Genomic DNA, 26,841 nt, shown 5'->3' with positions numbered 1-26,841 from the left:
TGCCTCAACAGTGTCAGAGGGGAGCAGGGGGCAGACAGCTGGGTTTGTCTCTCTGCTAAAGACATTTCAGCTAACTGGCGCAGTGGTGTAGTGTATACGGGGACCGCTGCAAGCTGCTGTGCAGGTGTGAGATAAAGAGGCTTAGGAGTCTGATAAGGAGGTACTTTGGCAGTCTGCCCAGAAACCTTAGCAGCTTTCCCAAAAGCTTCAGCATCCAGCCCAGAAGCTCTGGCAACTTTCCTGGAAGCTTTGGTAGCCTGCCTGGTAACTTCCATGGGCACCTGCACCTTCTTCAAGGATGTATTCAACAAGTTCCCCATCAAAGGCCCCATCTGACTCATCCCTCCCATCAGACTCGTTTATCAACCCCAAATCTTCATCCACGTTGTACTCTGCTTGTTCCCGCTGTTTTCCATTCCTTTAATGCCTCAAAAAGCGATCTCCAAGTAACAACTAGATTGACAAGTTTTATCTCCTGCTCAGATGACTTCCCACAGCCTGTCCCTGACTTTTTTCCAAGTTTTAACACTAAATGCTGTGTCAGGATCAGTGGCAAAATCCTATGATCTAGCCCACAGCAATATACTACGAAGGGTATAGTCTGAAGTATTAATTCCCTTATATCTTAACAAAGCTTTCCATGTAGCCAAAACAGTCTCTTCCTCTTTAGATTTATTTCCCATTATTACTAGTTGGTGCCTCACCTGCTTCCAGGTGTCTTGATAGGAGAAAATCAAGTCTGGACCTCCCTGTGGCTTCCACACGCCACTCTCAGCTGCACCAGCGCCGCCTCCCCCGCTGCTCCCCAGTGGGTCACGGCTGGGAGCTGGGACCCCGCGTGGCTCCAGACTGACCACGCTGTTCAGGCTGTTGCTCCACGCGGTGGGCACCAGCTGTCACTGGTATATACACTGTATGCCGAGGCGGTCGCGACACAAAGCACAGACCACAGGCGGTCTCAGATGGCAATTCTTTATTATTGAACATGGCTGACCTTTTATAAACTTTCTAATTGTTTATACTTCTTCTACCCCAACTATTGGCCACAAAAAAATCAACATAACACCACTGGTGAACAGTAACAGTGACTTTAGTTAACTTTCTAAAAATACTTTGTCCGTCTGCAGTGCTCTCCTTATCTTTCTTCAGTTCTTCTCTTCTCTCAGTCTCCTTGGTAGCAGCCTTGGAGAGAGCTCTTTAACAGCTTCTTCTTGCCTCTCAGCTTCTTTTCGCTCCTTTAGCTAACAGGCCTGCTGTTAGCCCCTTCCACAGTAATTCATCCATGAGGGGCAAGAAACAAGTAGAGCAGAATAGGATTAAAAAGTCTAGTGACTAATTAGAATTGGTTAAAGTCTGACAGACCTTGAGATGACACCAAAATTAAGCATCCTAGAGTGTAGCCTACAGCACACTACTCGCATTTCTATATTCAGGAAACATGTTTTCTTCCTTTTACGCTGTCTTAATTTAAAAGCTGAAAGATTCAAGAGGAATTACTACATCCTCCAATGAGTCCATGAAGTTTTCTCTCAATGATCTCCTTAGTGTTACTGCAATCTACTATTCAAGTATATGTGACAACTGTCACAGTAATCTCATTAAAAATGTGTACTTTGTTCAAATAACCATCACAAAAATCAGTCATAGTAAGGCAGATAAGACAGAATCAGTATTGATATTGAAAATCTATTATGGAAGCCGAGAAAGGCAGAATCCAAAAACTTCAGAAGTGTGTATATAATATACTCATTTAGTTGAAAAAAACTAATACATGTTTATTAGAACAAGTTTGGGGTTTTTTTAAAATCTCATTTTTTCTACTTTGGATAGCTTCACCTCAGCAGTCTACAAATTATTTTTGCTGTATTAAACTAGTGAAACAAGGATATTTAGTCTAGATTTTTAAGTTCCAGAAGGAAGTATTATGCAGTGTTACAAATGAAAAGCTACGTTAGGTTCCTAATTTATCAGTAAAATACCTAACTGCAGAATGATATCAGCAAGAAATTCTATTACTCTGGAAGAGCAGGGTGATATGTTAGAGAGCTCTACCTTTCCCGACACTGGAGAAGAAGGAGTAGCACAGGCGTTGGAATAGCTACTGCTGTCTGCAGGCTTCACTGAGGACTGAGCGGATCTGTCATCTGAGAATTGTCTGGAGAGCAAAATGTCTTTTTCTTTGTACTTCTTTGGCTGGTGGAGTGCAGGAGAAGTAGATTTCACTGAAACCCTACAAAGGACATACTTTGAGTTTCACAAGCAGTCACTGAAAATTTACATCGACCTGCCAGCCTACTGCATGACCACATGTATTACAGCAACTACAAAATCTATTAAAGCCTAACTAAAAACTCATACTGACCATTCATTGCTTTTTAATGCTACTGTTAAACTTCTTCTGCTACTTCTCAAACATCACAATTCATGGACAATATTCCTGACTGCTCTCTCCAACAGCAGCCCCAGGTATGAAATACTTCTCTTTGGGACTACAATGCAGCATACAACAGTATAACACCTTCAAACTGTACTTCCGCTGTTTCCACCTCCTATTACTAGCAGAAACTTAAGTGATACTTGTATACATAAACTGCAACCTACAGTGAGCAGAAGACCTCAGCATCTTACTTTTCAGCATGAGAGAAGTCAGACAATTCTGTTTCTGTTGAGCTGTTTCTGCTGTTGCTTGACATCCATGTAGATGCCAAAGGAAGTTCTTCACAAGTCACAGGCCTTGGTCTCTGGCCAATTCCTGAAGGCTGCTGTAGACCTGCAGACTGTTCTTCAGCACTCAGAACAGCTGTAATTGCTCTTACAGTTGTTTCATCAACCTCAGACCACAGCTTAGAAGGAGCTCGCATGCGACGCAGAAACAAGCTGTGCCACTTCTGCCTGAGTTGCAGCAGCATACCAGCAGCCTGCAATAAATTCCAATTCTGTTAAATACTGATGAAAAGTAGATCACACAGGTAAGAGAACCCTGTCTTTTCCATATCAGGCAGCACCTGGCATTCTAATATAAACGGGGCCCACAATTAAAGGCAAGACTAAGGTCTTGGGGAAGGGGAATAATCCATATTTAAATTAAGATGTTAATTTGCTTTCTTTTCCTTGGGTGCAAGGTAATTTTGGAAACATTTCATTTAGCTCGGTAATAAACTTAGCTTTGTATTGTAATTCCACAGACCTTTTTTTTTCCTTCTTATCTTTCAAGAAAACCCAATCCTTTCATGCTTTATGCCCTTCCTCTCAAATCAGTCTCTACTCATGCACTCTTCAGTCATAGTTGATGGAAAAGAGCTCTAAGTGATATTTTTCTAACATAGACACCTGGTCAAATGTGATGACTAAATTCAGAAGACTATTGTCTAATTCTGCTACCAGAAATGCTTCCATTACAATAAATTTAAAAAAATCACTCTTCTGGACATGTCTAGGAGAGAGAGTATTATTATTAGAGTTGGTAAAGTTGTGTGTTTCATGACCCATAAACTGCCTCCTACCACAGCCACAGCTCCTCAATGACATAAAGACTTCTATTTCAAAGAGATTTTGAAATTTATCCTTCCAAAATCTGACAGCAACTTTCTTTCAGCAACTTCAGCTTCAAGTGCTCCTTTTTTGATCCGATTTTGGTTATCCTCTCAAAGAAAGAAGAACACAATATGCCAATGTGACTGTTCTCTCAGCTCCTGTTCAGATTTTGGCTATCCCAGCTCGTGCTATGGCCTGATGGAGCACCATGCAGGCAGGACAGGAGGCCAGAAGGAGCAGAAGGGCCCTTATGCAGTCACTGTCACCTGCAGCTTGCTGTCCCTTGCAGCCATTATCTTTTGTCTGCCAGTCTCTTCAGAATCTGCTGACGTGTGGAAAGGGACAAAACTGCCAAGCTCAGATATAAAACATCATACTGCCCAGAAAGTTTTTGAAACAGACCCAACAGCATCTGGATTGCTGAGGCTTTCCTGGTCCCTTTTGTGAGAGACAGGACACCCACATCAATATGGAGGAAGAGGAATGAGCACTCTCAATGTTGAATTAGGTGACTAATTATTCTCTTTCTTTTTGCTGACAAGTAAAAGAATAGAAAGGTACGGGTGATAGGTGATGAAACACTGCAACTTGGATGTTGAATACACGGATTCAGGCGACAGACAACTCTGTGCCAAAGGGGATTGAAGCCGTTTAATTATTGATGAGCTTGTGAAGTAAAGGTTAAATCACAGAGTACCTAGTTTGAGAGACCGAAATAGACCATGACATTCTTGGAGAAAATTCTTGGCTACTCAAATGTTACAAAAACCTTTTCACATCTTTTTACAATTCCTCTACATGAAGCAAACCCAGGAGTAATTTCTTACTTACTTCAGGGTCCAGTTTGAGATGGAGCCCTTCATCCAGCTTCAGCAGTGCCAGATCAGCAGATGTCTTGTCCTCCATCTCACTGTCGCTGCTATCATTAGATACCCCTCTCCCTGAATTAAAGACAAAAGGTGCATTAGCATTTCCATATTTTTTCTACTATTATTTCTACACAAAAACCCGCATACTACGGTATTACCAGCAACAATGTTTTTCCTTCTAAAATTGACTTTAAATGTAAACATTTGTAAAACTACCTCTTCTTTTCTGCAAATACACTGCAAAGTCTTTGCTCCAGATAGCAGCAATCAAGCCAGACCGGCTGAAGGTCCTACTGTGTAAAAACCTGTATTGATATGATGTGACCCAACTCATGTACCTTCACCAGTATCCACAGGCCACTATACAACTTTTGCCTAAAGCTGTTTGCAAAATCACACATGCCTCTATTTCCTAGTAAAACAGCAGATCTAAAGACCTAGTAAGAAAAACAAAAAATCTATACATATAGCTATTAATTAGGATTCTTTATTTTTCTTAAGTGCAATTCAATCAACATGAGCACTACTCTAAGGTTCACAGTTTAAAAGCAAGACAGGAAAGCTCTAGAAATAAGTTGGACTTTTAGTTTGATTCAAACTATGACAACTAGAAGCAGTTATTTTTGCTTCCATTCCAAGAGGACTCAATGTAAATCAGAAAAAAAGAAGGAAATTTCTATATATTCTCTATTACTCACAGTTAATAGTACAGTTAACTGAAATTAAAAATTATCAGTAGAACATGTCTTGAAAATGTATGTGTTAGCTAGAAGCAACATGACGTGTTTGCCATATTGATTGTTTCTAAATTATTCTGTTTGAATAATCTGGTTCAATGTATCAAATAAAGTAGTCTGTAGAAAAAGAACATGCATACTACACTTCTCAGTACCAGTACTACAGTTCTCATTAGACACTGTGGCTGTATTCTTTCCTTACAAACTATACTACAGTTTCTGAGACCCTACAACTGTGTAATTTATGGACTTGAATATGTAAGGAATCCCAAAATGGAGAGATTTATTACAGAACCAACAAACTCTTCCTGAATAGCTGCAGGAATTATAACAGCGCTATGTTCAGAATCAGGCAATACATGTATTAAATATTACTGAAAAATAAGTTTTCCATGTCACACGCTGATGTATAGCAACGGAAACATCCCAAATCCAGACTCCAGCGTACCTCGAAAGGATGAAGATGCCTGCAAGGCATTACTTGGCAGTCTGGCTGGTCCACAGAAGAGGGCCACCGTGACAGGTGTCACAACAGAGCAGCACCTGATGTTTGCTGTCTTGTGAGCTCTCGTCATTTCATCATATATAAGCCAGTCTGTAGGGAGAGCCTGGATGGCTGCAGCTTGTCCATTTGCTGGGGCAATCTGTGCAAGAGCAGGTAAAACCAGGCTATTATACCCTCTACCTGTAATTAATGTAAATTTGAACGTATTTCTCATTTTATCCAGAGACACTATGGATGCCTCAACCTGGCAGTGCTCAAGGCCAGGCTGGGTGGGGCTCTGAGCAACCTGGACTAGTGGAAGGTGTCCCTGCCCGTGGCAGGGGTTGGAATGAGATAAGCTTTAAGGTCCCTTACAACCCAAACCATTCTATGATTCTGTATTTTGAGAACTAAATACACATACAATTATATACATATAAAAATATACATGCACATAAAAAAGCGTGAGAGAATTCAACCAGATTCATAAATTATCCTACCATGATAAAACAAAATATTTTGCTTTAAAAAGAAATGTTAAAAAAAAGTTTCAGAGAAAAACTTGCTTTTAAGAATAGGGATCATTATATCTTTAAAACAATTTTATAGCAGGGCAGTTTTTTTGTCATTTTGCCTTGTTCCATCTAGAGAAAAGACTAATTGAAATGATGGAAAAATGAATCAACTCCAATTCTATCAGCTGGGTAGAACGGTATTTTCTAAAGCTGTAGTGTTAAATGCCTATACTGCTTTTAAAGTACTGACAAATAGGAAAAGACATTTCTAAAACACGTGACAGATTTTAGTGCCCTTTTTTTTGAACTATGAATTCAAAGTGTCTTTACCTTTTTATACTGAGACTGACCAAGAACAGAGGTAGGATGAAATCGCACTTTCGTCTCCTTTGATTCCGTCAACACCAGGCTGTCTCTGTCTACATGCACAAGATTGGGATACATCCCGGCCACTAAGGCACCTTTAATTACAGCCCAGTTCTCAGAGTTAGTATTAACATCTCTAATATCAGCTCCTCCTCTGGCTCTCACAAAACCTGACAAATGAAAGAGACAAAACAGTGCCATGTTAGCTTGTGTTTGGTTCTCAAAAGGAGTCAGAAACTAAAGGTGAAATAAATGACTTCTTTGTTGCATTTTTCACCACTGCCAACCTTAACAGCACCAAGAAGAAACCATTACACTGAAATCCTTCCTGATAAGGGGTTTCATACTAACACAGAATACCACTATTTTGTACAATATAAAGACATTTCCTATGGGAATAATTCATTAAAACATGAAATGCAGTGGCATGTGGAGATGAGGGTGCTTTCAGTTAGATCAGCCACAATTCCTCATCTGCACCATACCCTGCATGAATGTGTGCATGAAGGTGTATTTCAAATTAAGGAAAATTACACCAGTGGACACGATTTTTGTTACAATTTCTATATGCTTGACTTTAAAACAATGTTAAAATTGTTTCCAACTTCTCTACCTGAGGCTCTAAGCTGGCCAAGCACCTGTGTTCTCATTCCTGCAATGGTTTCCATTGTGGCTTGGGATAGGAAGTTCTTTTCACAGAAGGCTCTCTCCCAGCCGTCACTGCGTGCCTTCTGCCATGCCTGAAAATGTTTTTACATTTGCCTATTAATTTGAATGGCTTAAACTAAAAACTGCATTTTTTTAAAATATTACATTTATGTCAATAAAATGAATGCAAAAGCCACTCTAAAAGTTAATGTATCAAACCAGATTATTTTTTCTGTTCAACAATTAGATTCTCTTTATGTGTTCACTACAGTGATGATTATGTCAAGTTAAAACAATAAATAAAGATCATTACATTAAGATCATGATTCAAAGTTCAGTGTAGTAGGATGCAAAGAGGCACATTGTTGGAACATTCAAAATTTTATAATGTTTGAAACAAAACATACTACAAAAACAGTTCCCTCTTCTGTGGACCAGCCAGACTGCCAAGTAATGCCTTACACAGGAAAGGCACTAGGCAAAAAGAAAGTCTTCTCTGAGCACTTAATCACAGTCTGCCACTCTACATCCAACTGGTGCATCTGCATTTTGCTTGAATGTGCTGTGATTAGTACTCTCTGAAATGAAAGACTACCTGGAAAGCCCTGAGCAGGGCCATGTGGTCACTGAACGTTCCGGCAGCAAAACGCTTCCTGCACAGCACGGCTGCACGCTTTTGGGAGGCCAGCGTGGGCAGCACAAAAGGGTCTTGGCAGGCAAGAGCACAGGCAATGGTCAGAACAGGATCCAGGCACTTCAGAACTACAGCATACAACACCATTTTACCGAGGTGTGGCTCTACAGGTAATTCAGTGAGGTGATAACCAAGCTCAGTGAGATCTTCCCAAGGGTCCATGGCATCTATGGTCTGTTCATAAACAAACAAACAAACAAATAAAGGAGAGGGGGATGGGTACAGTGGACAAAATCAATTTACAGTGAAAGCAGAAAGGATGTGAATAATGGACATTAACTAGACTTGTTTCCAAACACTACAGAAGCAAGTCAAACTATTAACTGAGACAAGACTTTGAAGCACTCTCTTCCCTTGACATGGAAAAACACATCCCTACACACAAAATGAAAACAGACAATAAACAAAACTTCAAAACATCCTTAAGTAATTAAAAACAGCTTCAGTACAAACTGAAGTCAGTAAACTGCTACACCACAAATTTGGGATCAAACACAATTACAATCTAAACCTACTCCTTTTCTGACCTTAAGCATATGCACAGCATTTCTCACAGTTACAGCAGGCGGAGGATCAGGAGCTTTCATAAGAAAGTCTACAATTGGACAATTAACTGGAGACAGAATTTTTGTGTACAAACAGATCTCCTGCAAGGTAAAAGGCAGAACAAAAAAAGATTACCAAGATTTGGAAGCAGCCGCCAAACACATGATTTGTTGCAATTAATAGTATGGTTTGAGGGCATTGTATTTTTTAAAGTTGTAGTTTCTAACTGAACATGCACCTGAAGCGGCATTCTTAGAAGTTCTGGAGATTGAAATTCCAACATATTCTGAAATCGGAGCCTGCTGAAGAGACGAAAGCAGACTCCAGGCTGACAGCGCCCAGCCCTTGAAAATAAAATATGGAAGGTTGTGAAAATGAGGATTTCTTTCTAAAAACAAAACCAAAAGCCAACAAACAGACACAGAAACTCAGAATGGAAAAGAAGAGGCAGTACTATGAAGAAAGTGTTGTTAAGTCACACACAAAGTGAGAGTTTTCTAATCATGAAGTATTTTTGAGAGTGTGGCAATTTTTTACTGTAATTTTAACCCAACACTGAGAAATCTGGAGGAAAGAAAAACAAGGCTTATCTAATGTAAAGTGCTGTGGGTTTTTTGCTAACCTAAGACCAGTTCAAATCTCAATCATCCTTTGTTGTGAGGAACCAGTTGCAAACTTTATTGTTTCCCCTCACATCCCCTAAACAGAAGTGATGCTTGGAGTAAAAGGTAGAATAAAGATGAAGTAACTTGTGAGTGAATGAGAGACAGCAAATTCTCTCAGTCATATACATCTATGTGCATATGTGCAGCTTAATGCCAATATGATTGATTAAACAGGCATTTGTTGCTACATAAACTTCTGAGCCCTCACCCACAGTGCTGGGAAGAATATAATCATGGCCTGTTAAGTCATGGATAGCTTGGAGAAAGTGAAATAGGCAGTCCTCTGCCGACAGACATGATGTGAAAACACCCCACTGGACATTGTGACTGCTGGTGCTACATGGGAGAAAGAGGAAGGAGAACAAATTAATGGGGGGAAAACAACCCAGACCTTTGGGAAATGCCTGAGCGTCACTTTTCTACAACTTGGGAGATTATTCCAAGGAAATACATGCTGACGCCTACTCACCTGCAGAGAATGAGTGTTGGCCACTATGCAACACAACACTGGACTAGGCCAGAAACAGCTATTCTGTTGTGTGCTTTATTCTAAACATAAAGGACTGTGGATATCTGCAAAATGGAAACCACTATGAGGCATTTATTACCTGCCTTTTCTCTGGATAGCACTGGCTTTTGAAATCCACCCCATTTTTACCATTGTAACACGACTCAGTGCATCAAAAGACTTCTAGAAAAACAAAGAAAGGAATGCAAACTGAAAACTCAATAGGGTACATGAAATACAAGTTACTAGTTATTTAGATTACCAACAGAAGTTTTCTAAAAAGTATGAAATAGTAATATATACAGCAGCTTCTGACACAAAGGTACCTTCTCAATTTTGAGTGAATTAATGAGGGTATCTCCTTTCTAGTATCTTAATGCTCCACAATTTTTGAAATTCAAGATTTTAAAGGTTTTTTAGACAGATAGCTTACAGTATTTGTCTTAAAACAAATGCATGTTGAAACTTTTCAGCAAGGACTGTTGCCTGACAGGCACTAGCTCTCAGCTAGTAAAAACTTTTTTTTACTTTACTGTAAAGTCATAAATAATAAAAAAAAAAAAGTTCTCCAAAATTTATGCACTGTGTGTTTTAGAATCACACTAGGAAAATTTATGGCAGTCCTACCTCTTTCACCTTGCCTGAGTCAATGACAAACACCACATCACTGACTGTTATGCTGGTTTCTGCAATATTAGTAGAAAGAATCTGCAAAGAAAAAAACCCAAACCACCAAAACTGTAATAACTGTAAAAGCAATGGCAAAATAGGTCATTGTGGCATTGGAAAAAGTCCTCTAATACTTGCAATTTTGCGAATGCCAAAAGGTGGACTTTCAAGCACTTTCTTCTGGTACAAAGTCTGCATACTTGAATGAAGCATGAAAACTTGGTATCTAATGCAAGACAAAAGGAACATTTTAAGGATCCTTAAAAGGAGCAATGAAAAGCCACAGCAACTAAAGTTTTACCTGTGAGCATTATCAGTGAATCTCTTATCATCGAAAACAATGCGGTCTCTCAGGCTCACTATCTCATCATACCCAGGAAGAAATATTAAAATTGCTCCTAAAAAAGGAAGTGGGTTTGCAAAGTTAAACAGAAAATTCAAATACATGTCGAATAGCACTCAGAAGGTTTTAACGTTTGTGGATTGCTGAAAAAAGAGCATGATTCATCAGAAGCCAAATCCACAACCACTGGTTAGGTATTTACCTACCTGCATCTGAACTATGACAGATGCTGTGAAGTAAGTGCATTATCAGATCCAGATCCACTTTTTCATCATCAAAACTGTGATGATAAGCTGTCAGTAGCTCTCTGTCCTCTGCACTAAGGTCACTAGCACTTTTTTGGACCAGGGAACTTTCATCCATGTTTCCAAATCCGAATGAAGCGCTGTAACAGAAAATACACCAGAATCAAGGCTGCCCCTTCGGGTTTGCATTGAGCCATCCACTCAAACTTAGTTCAAGACCAATATGACTATTGGTCTTGAATTCTGATGTTTAAGTGTAGCAGAAGGGAATCACCATACTATTACTGTTTACTGATTTCAATGTTAACCCAGTGAAGGATGCCACTTTATTTATTAGTGTTAACTTTAGTTTTCTTCAACTTCATTGAAACACAACCATAAGCAAAGGAAAGTATAAAGATACTTCTCGTTTATCTGTTCAAGTAAAAATATTTAAGAGATACGTGTTCTCCAAAAATTTCCCACTAGCAGAAACTACACTAAGAGAAATTATAGTAGAGATAAGCTTTACAAAACACTACCTCAAGTACGATAACTGTAAGTTAATCAGAAAATCATTCTTGAATGGCCTAGTGTACACATTACTTCTGTAAATTTTCTTTAATATGCCTATTGCATATAAAAAGGATAAATAAAAACACATGACAGATTTGTTTCCAAAGTAAGCATGTGAAAAGTATAGAATTAGCAAGTTGTGCAAACATAAACAATATGATACTAAGTACAAACGTTTTTGCTGTTTATTTTTTGAAATATTCCTATTCTTAAAAAGAGGTCTTGCCATTAAGTCCAGATTTTAGACCATGAAAAGCTAAAACCTGTTCTGATTAAAAGAACAGAAACCTCAAATTTCCCATCACAACCGTTTGTATATCATATACAACTGATTCTGCAAAACAGTTACAACTGACCTGTAGGATTCCAACAGATGAACAACCTCCGTCTGTCCAAAGTGCCTAGCCCAGTCCACAGCCATCCTGAAATAGTTGCACAAGTATTTTTATTAGACTTTTCCCTTCAAAAGATGAATATGAAGAGCGCATCAGGAGAGGCAATTGACACCAGACTTTTGTACCCATTTCTGTACTGACATCCGTACTGTTATTGCTGGATCTGCAACTTCCCATTTGAAAGTGCATGAATAGGTGTTAACAGCTGTCTGACTTTTAGGTGACTACAGTTCTTTACCACAAAAGAATGTCCGTTTTACACAGGAGCAAACATGCACAAGGAAGTGAGGAGGAAGAAAGTGCCATTCCTTTAAAAAGTCCACAACAAGGTGCAGAGATCAGACCTGCCTGTTTGCAGTATCCTTGAAGTCATCTCAAAAGGTCACACCCCAGGCATAACATTTGGCTATTTCATGTCTTTCAGAAGCTGTCCTCCTCACGATGCAGTTCACTGTTTTATCTTTAAACTGCATTCCTTCCCAAGTTTTTTCAAATGTTAGTACCAAATATCAGACCCCTGGAATCCTAATTCTTATCATTCCATACAACAATTATTTACTGTACTTCCCTGTTTATATGAAGACATAATCCATGACCACAAAACCTGAGTTTCTACAGATTCACAAATATTTTTACATGCTACAATATATTTAGAAACATAACAGAAAGATCTTCTGATATGGGTAACTCCATGAAAATAGGAATTGCCAAATATTTTGGTCCAATTCAGTAGATTACAGTTGTTCTGCTAACCAGTATCTTAAATAAGACCTACTGAAACAAAGTTTATAGCTCATAATCAAGACCATGTAATTAAGAATTCAATTTAGAATTTACAGAAAACAATGTGATTATCAGGAGTTAGAAATTGTTGAGGCTGTCAAAATCTATAGTTCTTACAGCAGTGTGATAAGTTAGCAAATTAATTTAGATGTTAAACAATTTTCTTTCTCTCTCCTATATTGACACATAAATCTATGTTTTGGTTTCTCTGTTTTTACCAGCCATTAGATGATTTGCAGTGGATACTTGCTCCCATGCTGATCAACTGTTCTACTTGACTCAAAAAGCCTCTCCCTGAAGAAATCATCAGAGCAGTTGCACCAGTTTCACTGTGCCTATAATCAACTGAGAAGTACAAGAAAAAAAAAATCCAGCAAAACCAAGAGAAATGTTATTTTTTCATCTAAATATAGTACAAATATTGCTTTCAAATTCCAGCCCAAAGAGAATTTGTTTCCTCACTTTATCTCTGAAGTTAGTTCATATGAATTCTACACTGTTTTAGAAACACACTTCTGTCAATACTTCAAAACAACAACTAACTAAACAACCCATTATTTCTGCTAGCCCTATCATTTTTTCAGTCGGCATCAGAATGCAAAGGTAACACCATTTGAAACTGGAGATAAAAGTAGCCATAAAAATCTAAGTAAATTTGAGGTTGCTTTTTTTTATGTAATAACACATGAAACTTACCACTGACATTTTCAGTTAAAATAAGATTTAACAGCTGAGCAAACAAATCAATATCTTTATGCAACCAGATGTCAGAAAGACAGGAATCCATTTCTTTTACTATCCACGATTCAAGGCAATTCACATCTTTTTCAGTCTGAAGATAAAAAACAATATTGAAAGCTTAATCTCTTCCAAGAGTTGTCTTTATTCTTATACATTACCCACAAAGAATTGGAATGGTTATTTTTCCCAGCAGCAACAGAAACCCAAATATATCAGTGTAGACATACCAGCTCAGGTATCAGTTAATGCATTGATTTTGTCATATGCAAGTACGAACACAATGGCAGTCGAGCCATTTGATCTGAGGAAAAGCTGTGTGCAACCACCCTATCTGAAGAGCACACTTCAGCTAGAGCAGTTCATCCTAATCAAGTAATCTTTAAAATACGTTAATATCCTGAAAGACTCAACAGAACTGTAGAAAACAGATTTTAAATGGCTAGAATACAACACAAATATAAACATCTCTTCCGACAAAAGAAAAAACTTACCAGTTGATTAAATACTGTGTCACCACCATCATCCAACCATTTGTACTCCTCATTTGTCCTTGGAACTGATTTTTGTCTCCGAGATGTCCCTTTGTTAGTGTTATCTAGAGCTGAACACCACTCAGCAAGAGTGTTCTTCTGTTTCTCTTCTAGAATGCAAAGTATTCCCCAAGAAAGTTTTAGAGTCATATTTCTTATCCATTGTTTTCTACTAAAAAAGTTAGTTACAGCAGGTTTTACCAAGTTTTACCTATTCAACCTCTTTTATTTAGTCTAGAATGCTACTACCAGTCCAACATAAATGACATATTTAAGGGTACCCAAAGGGCGCCACTGCAAACAAGGGCTATAAAAACAAGGTAAAACCCAACACTTTGGTGTTTAAGCCCCCAAAACCTCCGTTATTCCAAACTACTGCATTCAAAGTATCTTCCTTAAGTAATCACCTTCCACACAATCTCAGACCAGATCTTTTTCCACAAATGGAATTCTGAAGACGAGTGATACAGTCCCTGCATGTAACAACTTACTTTTCTACACAAGTGGAAGAAACCTTAGAAAACACCAGGGTCCTAACTGAACTTTTCTGACCCCAGTGATCAGAGGTGAGCACTGTGATCAATATCCAGTTAGGACTGTATGTTATAGCTTTGGGGTTTGCATTTTTTAAAAATTTTTCTTTAAATAATCACTGGGATCATTACTTTCAGTTGCCAAGAAAACTTCTGAGCAGTATCTACTTAATCAACTTAAACCCAATGATGTTTAGCTCAAGAGTGTTAACACTTAAAAAAATACATCCATGCCTGAAGAAAGCAGTGAAAAATGTTACTGAAGGGAATTTAGTGCAAGATGTACAAAATCATGCCTGCTTTAATAGCTGCACTTTAATTTGCACCCAAAGGTACAGAGCATCCTATGCTTCTTTAGTACTTATGTGGGCAGAGCCCCCAGTTATATATAGCTCTACAGCATAACAATTAGAAAAAAGATGACATTTATCAACTGAATGAAAAAAGAATGCAACCACTGAATCCAAGTGATTTTTTTTCTTTAATTGCATAAACTATTTCAAAAATGTAAATATTGAGAGCTTAAAGACGCTGTCATCTAATCACATCTCATTTAATCTCCTGACTCTGGAATTTTAACAGAAAATAATCCTGTTAACTGTTTGTTCAATCAATGATTCTTACTGCCAACCCTTACAATTAACAAATCCACTGACCTTGCTGCTTCTTTTCTTTGTACTTCACCATCTCTTTGTTTGCATACCCAGTGCTTCGTAAAATGTCCTCCAGAAACATCTCTTTAACTTGAAAAGGTCTCCCTTGGACTAAAATAGAAAAAATCCATAAAAGATTCTATATTCACTAGCTTCACTTACAGAATTAATTCTTTTAAAAAACTACCTTCACTGGAGTTTATTTTTCTCAAAACTGTACAAAACAAAATATTTCCAAAGTCAAATGCCACCTTGTTTCTCCTCAACCTCTTCAATTTTATGAAGTGTTATAGCAGGAGATGTTCATAAGATTGACAGTTATTAACTACAATTTTTTTAAATGAGAAAAAGAAAACAGCCGTGTTTGTTTAGGGTTACAAACAAGAACCTGCCATGTAAGTCTGCCATCTGGATTAAAAATGTAATTAATTAATAAGCAATTAATACAGCTTTTTGCAAGGTTCCACACAGAGACAGTACATCTTTATACTGAACTACTTTCTTTTCATGAGAAACATGTAAGAAGGCAGCCTTATCTCCATATCCTCAACTAATTCAGCAAAGCTGAGCTTTTTTTACTGAATACTTCTTGACAGATGAGACATCCCAGTGGCCTTTACCTTCTGGTAATTTATCCTGATTTCTTTTTCAACATGACTATTTTCCAGACATTCTCTGTGGACATTACAGGATGCTTTTTGCATGAAGATTAAAATCTCTACATTTTGATTTCTTGTTCCTTAACCTGACTCAGGAACACTCAGGATTTTCCTTCAGAAAGAACAATCCACAATTCACATACTTTTAGAAGCTGTGACAGAGGAAGCCTTCCAACACTGATCACAAACTCTGTGTACTACAGCGCTCCACAGCTACAAAATGTGGTTTTCTGTGGTCAGGATTTTGTCAGCCATATTGCTGAAGGAGACTCAAACCTTGTATATCACATTAACAGACAAAGCCGCTTCTTTTAATTCTTAAATTAACAAAAAGGGAAAAAAACATCTTTTAAATTGCTATTGGCCTGTTACATAACCAGCACAAACACTGTGGTAAACTGGAGAGATTGGGAGAGATTGCCATCAGATTTTCCAACACAAATTGACCAATCTGAAAGAACAGGAAGCTGCAAAAAGAGTAAACTGGAAAGTCATACAACAATCACAACTGAGGCACTCCCTTGCAAAAAAAATTCAGAGAACATGAAATCACGTGTAATTTCCAGATTCCTGTCTCCAACAAGCTGCAAACCTTATTCAACTGGGCAGAAATTCAAAACAGAGAACTAAGCACTTCCATCTGCAAAAAAAGAAAGGAAAAAAAGGGTTCCTCCTCACAAACATTTGCTAAAATAAACCAGTAAGCAATCCCATTTCCTAAAACCGTTGAGATTTTTTTTAAAAGGCTGACATGCAGAGAGTCTACCTGATTGTCAAATAAAGCATTTCTCTTGAAAGATACTTTTCAAAACACATTAAAGTTGGACATTACTGTTGAAAAAGTAAGAGGATTGCAAGGTGCCAGAGGAGGTCACCCATGCAGAAAACCTGCAAGCCAGGAGGGTGGGGCAAAAACTGCAAACCCACAAAAACCCCCCACCTCCCTCCCACACATTTACATTTTGCCTTTACTAAAGATCAGTCAAATGAAATTAAACCAGCAAAAAATGGTAACTTTTCTTTGCATTTGAATGTAGTCTAACTGCAGGTAACTGAGTCTGAACACAAAATAAGCGAAACTGGATGTCTTTTCTGAATATTTACCTAGATGAACAACTACTAATTTTCTTTAAATCAGAGAATCATGTAATCCTTTTTTCATGTGAAACCAAATCTGTCTAAGCCTGTATTTCTGAACTGAACTGGTACAGTTATCTGTCCAGTAACCAGTAACAACCTTCACAAAGCCTGAAGAGTAAGATCCTACTGGAATGCATTGATACATATCACACTCATGTAGCTTCTAAGTCCTGTATCAGCATGAAGACAGAACTTCAATAACCTCTTCCTACTTCTTCAATTAAGAGTGGAGGGGGGCAGGATGTATCTGCATTTACAGAACTCCCAGTGACTAAAACACCTCACTCTGAATGAGGTGCAAATAGTCAAGAAACAAGAAACCTGCATACAGAAGGAACAAGGATTCCTGTAATTCTCAGTGTATTAATCATGTGCCTTTACTCAGAATAATTTGCTACAGTTTAGTAAGATCTGTGAGTCTCAAGGCAGGTATACTCAGACTTAAAATCAAGACTTACTATGTATTACTGGGCAGCTTCCAAAATACCTAATGAAGAGATTTGCATCTAGAGCAGCACTAGAGAGAATTAGTTTTAAATTATTCTGGTTTTGCAGCACATCTCTCAGTTTTATTAGCAAGAAGTCGCTGAACCTATCCCTCTCATGTACTTCATCCTGTAACAAAAGGGGGAAAAAAAGATGAAAAACCATCACAGATTCAGGATCACAACTTCTGACAAAAACAAACTTCTCTAAAAAAAAAATACATGTTTTGGTGGCACATTACAGAGGCCTTAAAATGTGTGAGTCTAGTTTAACTAATAGGGTTTTTTTAAAAAACTATCCATAAAGAAACTAAAACACATCAAAAAGTTTTTATCAGCGCTGAGTGCGTTGCAATGCTGAAGCCATAAACACTTTAACTTCAGAGGCTAAAGTGAATATCTGAAACCTCTCTGATTGTGTATTTGAGGCCAAATTTCAAGAAAACACCACAAACTACAAATTTTGTTTTAATAAATTCTCACTTCACCATTGATAAGCATTTAAAGAAATGTATGACACCACATAATCAGAAAAACAGGCAAATTGCTTAGACAAGTCACACACAAAGCCTGTAAGTTAAGGCACATAACTGATTAATCATCTTTTTCATTCTTCTGTTTTGATCTATATTATGAATGAAGGAAACAAGGACTCAAAATACAAAGTTTGTAGGCTGACATCAAGAATGTATAGATCATTCTCATGCTTTTTAAACTTTGATAAACAGGCAGGCACCTAAACTTACCTTTTAATCTTCAGTACTTAAATCTTGCCAAAAACATTCCAGTTCCCCTTATTCAATTCCACAATAGGAATATTGACATAATCACAAATTAACAATCTGAATAATTTGCTAGCAATTAGACTCCACATTATCTTGAAAACTCTGGGCAAACAAATGGACTGAAAACCTGTATTGCTAAAACAAATGGTAAGAGAAATTCTGACACAATCACATTGAACCACATCAATGTAAGCCTCCCTAAGGATTTTCTCCTGACCACGGAAGTTCAGAAAAATTTACACTTCTGTCCTTCTCCACTCCTCCTGATTCCACACTTAATCATTGGCATGAAAATAAGACATTTTTACAGGAAAAACACAAACACACAGAAAAACACCAAACTGCACAAGACATGCATTCTACTCTGAGGACTCAGAAAGTCTTTAAAGTTGATTCAGATTCTACCAAACAAAAACACCTAAAGTGCTCAGCAAATTTAAATAAAACAAATGAGGACCTCATTTTCCAAAGCAATACATATTGCTCCACCCCACATGAAAGACCACAGGATGCTCACCACAATAACATGGGTCACAGTGGAGAGGGTGCTGTCTCCTGCCATCAGCGTGCCAAGAAGCATGTCATTAGTGCAGAATGTTACCAGTGTCTTTGGAGAAACCCTATGGATCACATCACAGAGACAACTTAGGGGGTTGCACCATTTAAAGCTTTCCATGGATCAAAAATTAAAGCAGCTGCTGACCAGAAGAGAAATTACAGTTCTCTCCTCAAAAGATTCATGCACACCACTTGTTTTTAAACTATGCCTTTTCACAGACATTTCCTAACAATTTGTAGTGCTTGCGCCCCAAAACTCTGGACAATGGATTAATTGAAAGAATAAGATTCAATTTTTAATAAATAAGAAGGAAAAGAGAACTGTGAAGAAACTCTGCATGTCATTCAATTTACTAGAAAATTCCATGTGGAAAACTAGGTTCCAATTCCTCAGCCTGTGCTTGGATATAGCCTTTGTATTTGTCTACACGTGGTAGGATGAGCCTGTCTGGACGCCAGGTGCCTACGCAAGCCACTCTATCTGTCCTCTCCATGGGCAGGGGAGAGGAAACACAACAAAAAGACTCCCAGGCTCCAGAGAAAGACAAGGAGAACGTGGGTCTCTCCCACAGGAACATGGGTCCTCCACGAGCTTCTCCAATATGGGTCCTTCCCATGGGCTGCAGTTCTCCAGGAACTGCTGCAGCACAGGTCCCTTTCCACAGGGTGCAGTGCTTCAGGAACAGCTTGCTCCAGTGTGGGACCGCACAGGGTCACAATCCTGACAGCAAACCTGCTTCTGTGTGGCTCCCTCCCCAGGGCCACAGGTTCTGCCAGGAGCCTGTTTCAGCAGAGACTTCCCAGAGGATCACAGCCTCCTTCAAGCATCCACCTGCTCCAACACAGAATCCTTCACAGGAGGATCCCTGCTGCACCACGGACCTCCACGGCCTGCTGGGCCACAGCTGCCTCACCATGGGCTGCACCATGGGCTGCTCTGGCACCTGGAGAATCTCCTCCCCTCCTGCACTGACCTTCCTGTGTGCAGATCTGCTTCTCTCACATGCTTTCACTGCTCTTCTTGAACTGCTGCCTCTGTTGTGCAGGTTTTCCTCCCCCATTCCCCACTGTCCCAGAGGCACTACCACCACCACAGATGGGCTCAGCCTTGGCCAGAGGCAGGTCTGTCTTGGCTGGCACCGGCTCTGTCACACACAGAAGAGGCTTCTGGCACCTCCTCACAGAAGCCTCCCCACAGCTGCCAAAGCCTTGCCTTGAAGACACAATTCATTACAGCTGACTAAATCACAAAGTCATCTGCGTGATCCTCTGGTTTTTCAGGAGGTGAAAATACTGAACTTTTACAATTCTATACCTGGGGCACAGTTAGCTGTCCCAATAAAAACAGAAATTGTCACTACTCTCTCTGGTACTGCCATCCTAAAAGAGCTGAAAAGTTCCTCTGTACTGTACTCTACAGCTTTTCTCTGGAAGACAGTTAAGAAAACCTTAAAAATTATATTTCTGTGTTACTATAAACACCTCTAAACATATCCACTCAAAATTTTTTTTGTCCACGGCTCAAAATATTGTTATCGCCCCCTTTCAGTGTTTCTCTGGAGTAATTGTATTGATTTTTCTCAAGCTGGATTTTCTGCGCTGCTTCCAGTAATTCTACCATTTTCACCTGACTCTGCTCTTCTTCTGCCAGCATAGTACTTCCATATATTAATCATCCAGCTTATTTGTGACACATCTTCACTAGCTCTTCTAATCTCTCAATATCCTTGTGAGCTTTCATGCACACATTTGAATTCTTATTGTGGCTTCGTTGTTCAAGTGCATTCATTTTCATCAGCTATGTGTTATCTTTGTTCACACAGGCAGCACAACCTTTAGCCATCTTCTGGTCACTCATATCTCAACTGCTGGCCCTTCCCTGAAATGTCACTTCACTACACGGTGCAAAGATGTAAAAACCCCAAACAATCCATTCATGCTCTGCTTAGAGACAAATTCATCAAGTGATACTGAAATCTCTACTTTTACATCACTTCATGTTATAAACACAGAAGCTGAAGAAGAGTAAATTTAGTCCAGACTAGACTGGTAAATAATGCTCAGCTTCATCAGTCGCATTCCAATTTTTTTGTTTTCCCTTTTATGGCTCCTATCAACTCTCACTACATAACATTTGTTACAGCATGCTGGTTTTCACACCTACCTTCAAAGCTTGCAGACCTTTTGGATCCGCACATGTTAAAAGCAGAGGGGGGGGGGGAAGAAGAAAGTGTAGACTTGATCTGAAAATCAGACAAGGATTTCCATGCATACACGCCGCAGAAGAAATCAACAGAAAATACCTGAGATTCTGTAAGACAACCTTCTACATGAAACTGCAAAACACAGGAAGTAAGCCATCCTTTTCACTCTTACGTATTCCTTACCTGCAGTAACATATCCCACCTGTGAGGCTGCAACCCAAACATACTGCAGTTTCAATGTACACAAGATTCACGAGACCAACACAAGATCAACCGACACTTAGAAATACCATTAGTACCTGCTTTCTAACCGGATCTGGTAACCAATTGTCTGGCCAATCTTCTCTCTTCTTTCTGCTGCCACTCTTTCAGCCACAGCAACAGCTGCTAAACGTCTTGGCTGAGTACAAAACACACGACAGGGAGTTCCATTCTTGTAGCAGTCATCAAGGATAAATTGAGGGATCTGTAAAGAAGTGGTTCAAATTTGCTTTTTGAGAAAGTCACAGCTTTGTTAGCACAGGGAAACCATTAACTGCATATCAATATTGCACATTGCAAAAGACTTTTCATTACAATTATCACAGCAAGCCAATCTGAATCAGCAGAAAATAAATTCCTAAGTATAACCTATTTAGGTTTTTTTTAAAAAAAACTTACAGTGCCTCCCTCCTGCTTCAGAGAAATCCAAAAAAAAAAAAAAAAGAAAAAAAAGCCCTGTAGATAATCTCTCATTTTAACACAAAAAATAGATTACTCTGGATACTAAGAACAGAACTAGCCTTAGAAGAAAAAGGGATATACAAACATCACAGCTATTTTCCCTTCAATATTTTGTATTATTTTAATGAAAAAATGGTATCTACCAGAAAATTGTGAGGAATCATTTATGCTTCTAGTACCTATCTAGAGGCCTAGTGTTTCAAAAGCAAGAAAATGAATTGGAACAACATTTTCAATCACACAGGAAAAGGAAAGCCTTAAAATAGCATAAAAGTATCCCATATCACAAATGTTACACAATTGGCATTAGTTTAGAATAAATACTGTTATAGTTTTTATTTCATTGAAGCAACATACCTGTGTCGTTTTTCCTGATCCAGACTCTCCTATAACTAAAACAATTTTATTGTCCCTTATGATTTGGACAATTTCTTCCTGTTTTTCAAGAACTGGTAGTGACTGCCTGAAGGAATCAAACTCTGATTCCCCTCTTTTCACTGGGACCTGGGGGATACCATCATTAAGTCGACCACTTGTCTTGTTTACTTCTTTGTTTTCTGCAAAGACAAGTTAAAAGTTTATTTATGCAGACACAGAGGAAGGTCACAAAAACACTGCTCAAAAACTGTACTTAAAAATTAACATTGCTGACTTTTTATGCATCCCTGTCGGTAAAGTGACAAACCCATCACACATTTAGACGTCATTTTTATAGCATGTCCTGCAGTGCTTGGAATAGATATTTTTCAAAACACTTATTACTTTCATGGGTATTTTGAAGAAAACCAGACTCTTCCACAGCATTGCTCCATGTCAAAAAAGCCTACAAAGAGCAAAAGGAGAAACAAACTAAACCAGAGAATACCAGCCTGGTGTATTTTGGTGGCGTTTGTATCTGCGCCCACATTTCACACCTGCAGTTCCCCCTAGAAATACACACTGACAGAGTTAAACCTTTAAGCTATTCCACACGTTTGCCTGAAATCATACCAATGCAAGCATGCTGTATCAAGAGCCCTGGCCCCCACACAGCAGTGCGATGTGTTAGAAAGCGGTGCATGAGCAGCCAAAAAACGGGCACATCTTCTGAGGGAGCCACTTCACATCCATCATTGCAAGTACCACTCTATAATTCCTTGAGAACTATTTTCTGGCAGAATGAAAAGCTCACTGTATACTCATTTATACATATTTAATGCCATTAACAGATTCATATACTAAATTTCAAGCTCTGTTGTACCAAGACAAACAGACTAACAGATCAGGAGAACTAAAAATACATTCTTGAGATGCAGAGAAAGGCAAATATTAGACTGTTCATTAACTTATCCCTTACATTCCTAAGACATTGCATTTCAGTACTTTTATTACAGCTTCCCTCTGTTCATATAACAATCCTATTAAACAACTAGAACAATTGAAAATAACAGCAAAGAAAGCACTTCAAGAACAGACACCACATATCAGAAACATGCAATTAAACAAGGCATACTGGTACAAATGTTTTCTGTTCACTACACCCATCTCTGCACACAAAAACACAGTGCAACTCTTCCACTTGTAGCTGCTAAAGCAATAATCTAGATGAAAACCTTGCTTAAAAAAAAAAAAAACCAACATTTTGACAGAAGTTTGTCTTTCAGTGAACTCTTCCATATTCGAGAAATCAACAAGTCTGGACAGTAGTCTCTTAAGGACCAAATCTATTTTGTAGAGATGAAGAAATAAAAACTAAAATTATTGATTTATCAAGGACATTAATTTCTATAAGCAGAACAGACAACCGCATTTTCTCATATAGGCATTCTTATGGCATCACAAGAACACTGACTCTTCAACCCCACCTCATAGTACTTGTGTGAAGCCACACTTCAAAATGTACTTCCAAAAAGATTTGGCTGGAACTGGCTCAAAGATTCTAAATTAACACAACACAAGGTGGACAACTCAATGTGCATAATATGACTTCCCAAGTTCCTCACAGCACCAGTTATAAAAGACCTTAAAAGTACGGAAAATTAATGCATTTGTTTGAAAGTGTCTGTTAGGACACCAGAGGGGACAGAGCAGAAAGAGGTTTGTTTTGTCATGGTTTCAAGTGGTGTTGATGGGCAAGTCCAAATCAGAACACATGCTGAACGTACCGGATGCAACAGCACAGACACTTCCTCGCTCTGTCCTTGGCAGGAGCTCCTTGCGTTCCTTATTTGTGACGGGAAAGCGCTGAATTAGACTCCGAACGGCGTGTTTCGTACGGAGAGCCAAGTCACAAGTCATGACTACGTGTGCCTCTGACACATCCTTCTTCCTTACAGTCAGGTATCGATTGGCTCCTTTTCTGTCAGGGGGGAGAGAAAAGTTATTTTAGTAAAAAGGAACCTACTCTAGGTTAACTTTTATCTGTCAGGGTATGAGACGCTATGCAAATTCTTTGGAAAAAAAAAAAAACAGAAATCACAGTGAGAAGCTTTTTTAATGGAGCCATTAAATCCACAAAGTATAAAATCAAGCTGTCCCAAAATGCATGTCACAAGCTTTTCCAAGCATGCATACAGCAATGAACAAATATGCTCATTTCTGTAGCTACTTTTACACTTTTTTCTCTAATACTATTCCTTGCAACACAGTTGAGTATGTTGAAAACATCAATCAAGTTATCATTAGTCTTGAAATTCTATCCGTCTGCACCAAAGAACTGAAAATTGTACCCTGACTCACCCTTTGCTTTTAGACACCAGTCCAAGAGACTGACAGAGCCGGTGAACAAATGCTCTTTCAGTACTAGTGAAACTAGAAGGAAATTCCATCTCTAGAATGATAAATAATAATGAAAAGACAGTAACAATGCAACAGGCAGTAATCTTGACATCTCAATGTTACAGAACCACAGAATTGTTAGGACTGGAAGGGAGACCACCCAGTGCAACCCCCCTGCAGGGTCACCTGGAGCAGGTGACAGAGGAACACATCTAGGGTTTGGGATGTCTCCAGAGAGGGAAATTCAACGCTTTCCCTGGGCAGCAGTTTCAGTGCTCTGCCACTCTCAAAGGAAAGAAGTTCTCCCTCATGTTCAGGTGGAACTTCTTCTGTTTTAATTTATGGCCATTGCTCCTTGTCCTGTCACCAAACTGGCTGCACCACCTTCCTGGGACTCATCTTGGAGATATTCATATGCAGTAGTGAGATCCCCTCTCAGTCTCCTCTGGGCTAAACAGGACCAACCCCCACACCTTTCCTGATAAGAGATGCTCCAGACCTCTCGTCTCAGTGGTCTCTGCTGGACCCGCTCTATTAGCTCCCCGTCTCCGTGCTGGGAAGCCCAGAGCTGGACACAGCACCCCAGCTGTGCCTCACCGGGGCCGGGCAGAGGGGCAGGATCCCCTCCGTGACCGCCGCCAGCGCCCTCCCCGCAGGCTGCCCCCGGGCCGGGCCGTGCCGCGCACCCGCCTCGTCCCCGCTCTGGAACCGCTCCAGGGCCAGCTGCACCGCCATTTCCACCTCCTCGTCCACGCCGGCTTCTCTGAGGGGCTCGGCCCGGGCGCGCACCGCGGCGGCGGCAGCCCCGTCCTCCGCAGCCCCGCCGGGCTGCCGCCGCGGGACCCGCCTGTGTCGCGACATGTCCCCGACACGGCCCCACGCGGCCCCCACACGGCCCCGACACCGACGCGGATCGGGGACCGCAGCCGCTCGGCCCGAGGGGCGACGCTGGGGCGGGGCGGGGCTCGCCCGCAGCCGAGCTGGCCCGAACGGAAGGAAATTGGCGCTTTTCCCGCCGGTCCGGGGGCACGGCTGCCCAAGGCCCGGGCTGGGTGTGTGGCTGCGAGCAAAACGTGGCACTGGTACCTGTCCCGTCATAAATTACGTGCTTTCAGGGCATGGTATTAAACGTAGCTGTGGCGGGGGTCATCTCGGCCCTCAGCCTCCTCACTCTGTAAAGTGTTACTTGCCCTGCTTTTCCTGCTGTCCTTTGACTCCACACTGAAGACACGAGGTAGAAATTTAACCAAATCCACTTGGGCCTGACACAGGCCTCGCTATTGAAGGCTGCTGCTTCGGAAACATCATTAGGTCAGAAGGAGAGTACTTGGAAGAAGAACAAACTACTCCTCAGCTGAAATGGGCAATTAAATAAATAGAAAATAAACACTCACTGTCTGATGTAGCTGGCTGAAAAATAGCTCTTAAGTTACCTCTACCAAAGCTTTTACAAAGCTAACTTCAGCATAATTCTGCACTGAGAGATCACACTGCAGCGGAACAATTGATCTGTTCTAAGGTTACTTTAAATTTTTTTTTTCAGTTTTTCAGTTCAGGTATCTGACTATCTTCAATCAAAGTACATAATGCTAGTTCCTCATAGCTGTTTCTTGTGACATTCAGTACTGCCACCTCCAAGCACATCACAGTTATGGAAGATTAAACACTTCAGCTGAATAAGATGAGCATTCCTCTTATCATCCTTGGTATCAACAGTGAAAAATGAGAGTTCATAACTAATTTGAAAGAGTTACATCAGAAATCTTTAATTATGAACCCAGATCTCTTAACAGTTTCTGCCTCTTAACAGCATCAGCTTGCCTTCCTACAGACAAAAAGCCCCATGATTCTGAAAAAAGATTCCTCGGCTCAATTCTGCTCTCAGTTTGCAATCCTGTAAATACAGCAGTGCACAGAGAGAACTGTTGGGTTAGGGCTCATCTCTACAGCTAAATGGCGTGAAGCCTGAGTGCATCCTGCATAACAAATTCCTCAATACATGCCCTTCTCTTTTCACTGCTTTTTTGACTCTCCAATGCTATTAGAAGGGTGAAAAAATAGGAGAGTGTGGTCAGGCATGCACTGCCTGCTGCAGCCCTGCTAAATACTGACTTGCAGTCTGCACTCAGCATATGAATGAGCAAAGAATTGTGCTTACCCAAGCTCTTAGAAATGGAGATTTTATTCTTTATACGTATTCTCTTAATAAAAATTACTAGCTGTGGATTTTCGTATTAGAAATAACAACCTGTAAGTATTTAAAAATTCTGCTTTCATGATTGGCCTCAGAAATACCTTCTGGCTAAGGTTTACTCAAAACAAATAACCCCTGGAATAAGAATTATTTTCTTGTATTAACATATGTCAAATGCCCATGTATTTTTTAAAAGAAGAATTAAGAGGCAGCACAGTTTTATGCAAAAATACATCTGCATGTTTAAATACAATTAGGTATTCTTATTTTACCTTTCCTAGAGTCACTTTTGCTGAGTTCTTTTCAGTTCGCAGAACATTTTG

The 26,841-nt window shown here is 39.6% G+C and overlaps 1 protein-coding gene across 1 annotated transcript; it reads right to left on the bottom strand.

Moving 5' to 3' along the window:
• Nucleotides 1–958: 958 nt before the first annotated feature.
• On the bottom strand, nucleotides 959–26,841 carry LOC140683638 (3'-5' RNA helicase YTHDC2-like). The gene is made up of 27 exons (XM_072926340.1): nucleotides 25,011–26,841; nucleotides 24,286–24,376; nucleotides 23,712–23,905; nucleotides 21,925–22,124; nucleotides 21,144–21,310; nucleotides 18,600–18,702; nucleotides 17,271–17,427; nucleotides 15,017–15,124; nucleotides 13,789–13,937; nucleotides 13,253–13,388; nucleotides 12,775–12,901; nucleotides 11,735–11,800; nucleotides 10,785–10,963; nucleotides 10,537–10,633; nucleotides 10,374–10,461; nucleotides 10,194–10,274; nucleotides 9,667–9,749; nucleotides 8,632–8,737; nucleotides 8,375–8,494; nucleotides 7,749–8,021; nucleotides 7,119–7,245; nucleotides 6,470–6,675; nucleotides 5,589–5,784; nucleotides 4,366–4,475; nucleotides 2,629–2,918; nucleotides 2,053–2,230; nucleotides 959–1,263 (listed from the first exon to the last, which is right to left on the bottom strand). The coding sequence occupies exons 1-27, from the start codon at nucleotides 25,420–25,422 to the stop codon at nucleotides 1,219–1,221; spliced, it is 4,089 nt and encodes a 1,362-aa protein (XP_072782441.1). The 5' UTR covers nucleotides 25,423–26,841; the 3' UTR covers nucleotides 959–1,218.

This window comes from Taeniopygia guttata, chromosome 3 (assembly GCF_048771995.1).
Source record: "Taeniopygia guttata chromosome 3, bTaeGut7.mat, whole genome shotgun sequence".
In the NCBI taxonomy this organism is placed as follows: domain Eukaryota; kingdom Metazoa; phylum Chordata; class Aves; order Passeriformes; family Estrildidae; genus Taeniopygia; species Taeniopygia guttata.
Note: the sequence above shows the minus strand (reverse complement) of the source record. Positions and strands in the feature narration are given on the sequence as shown.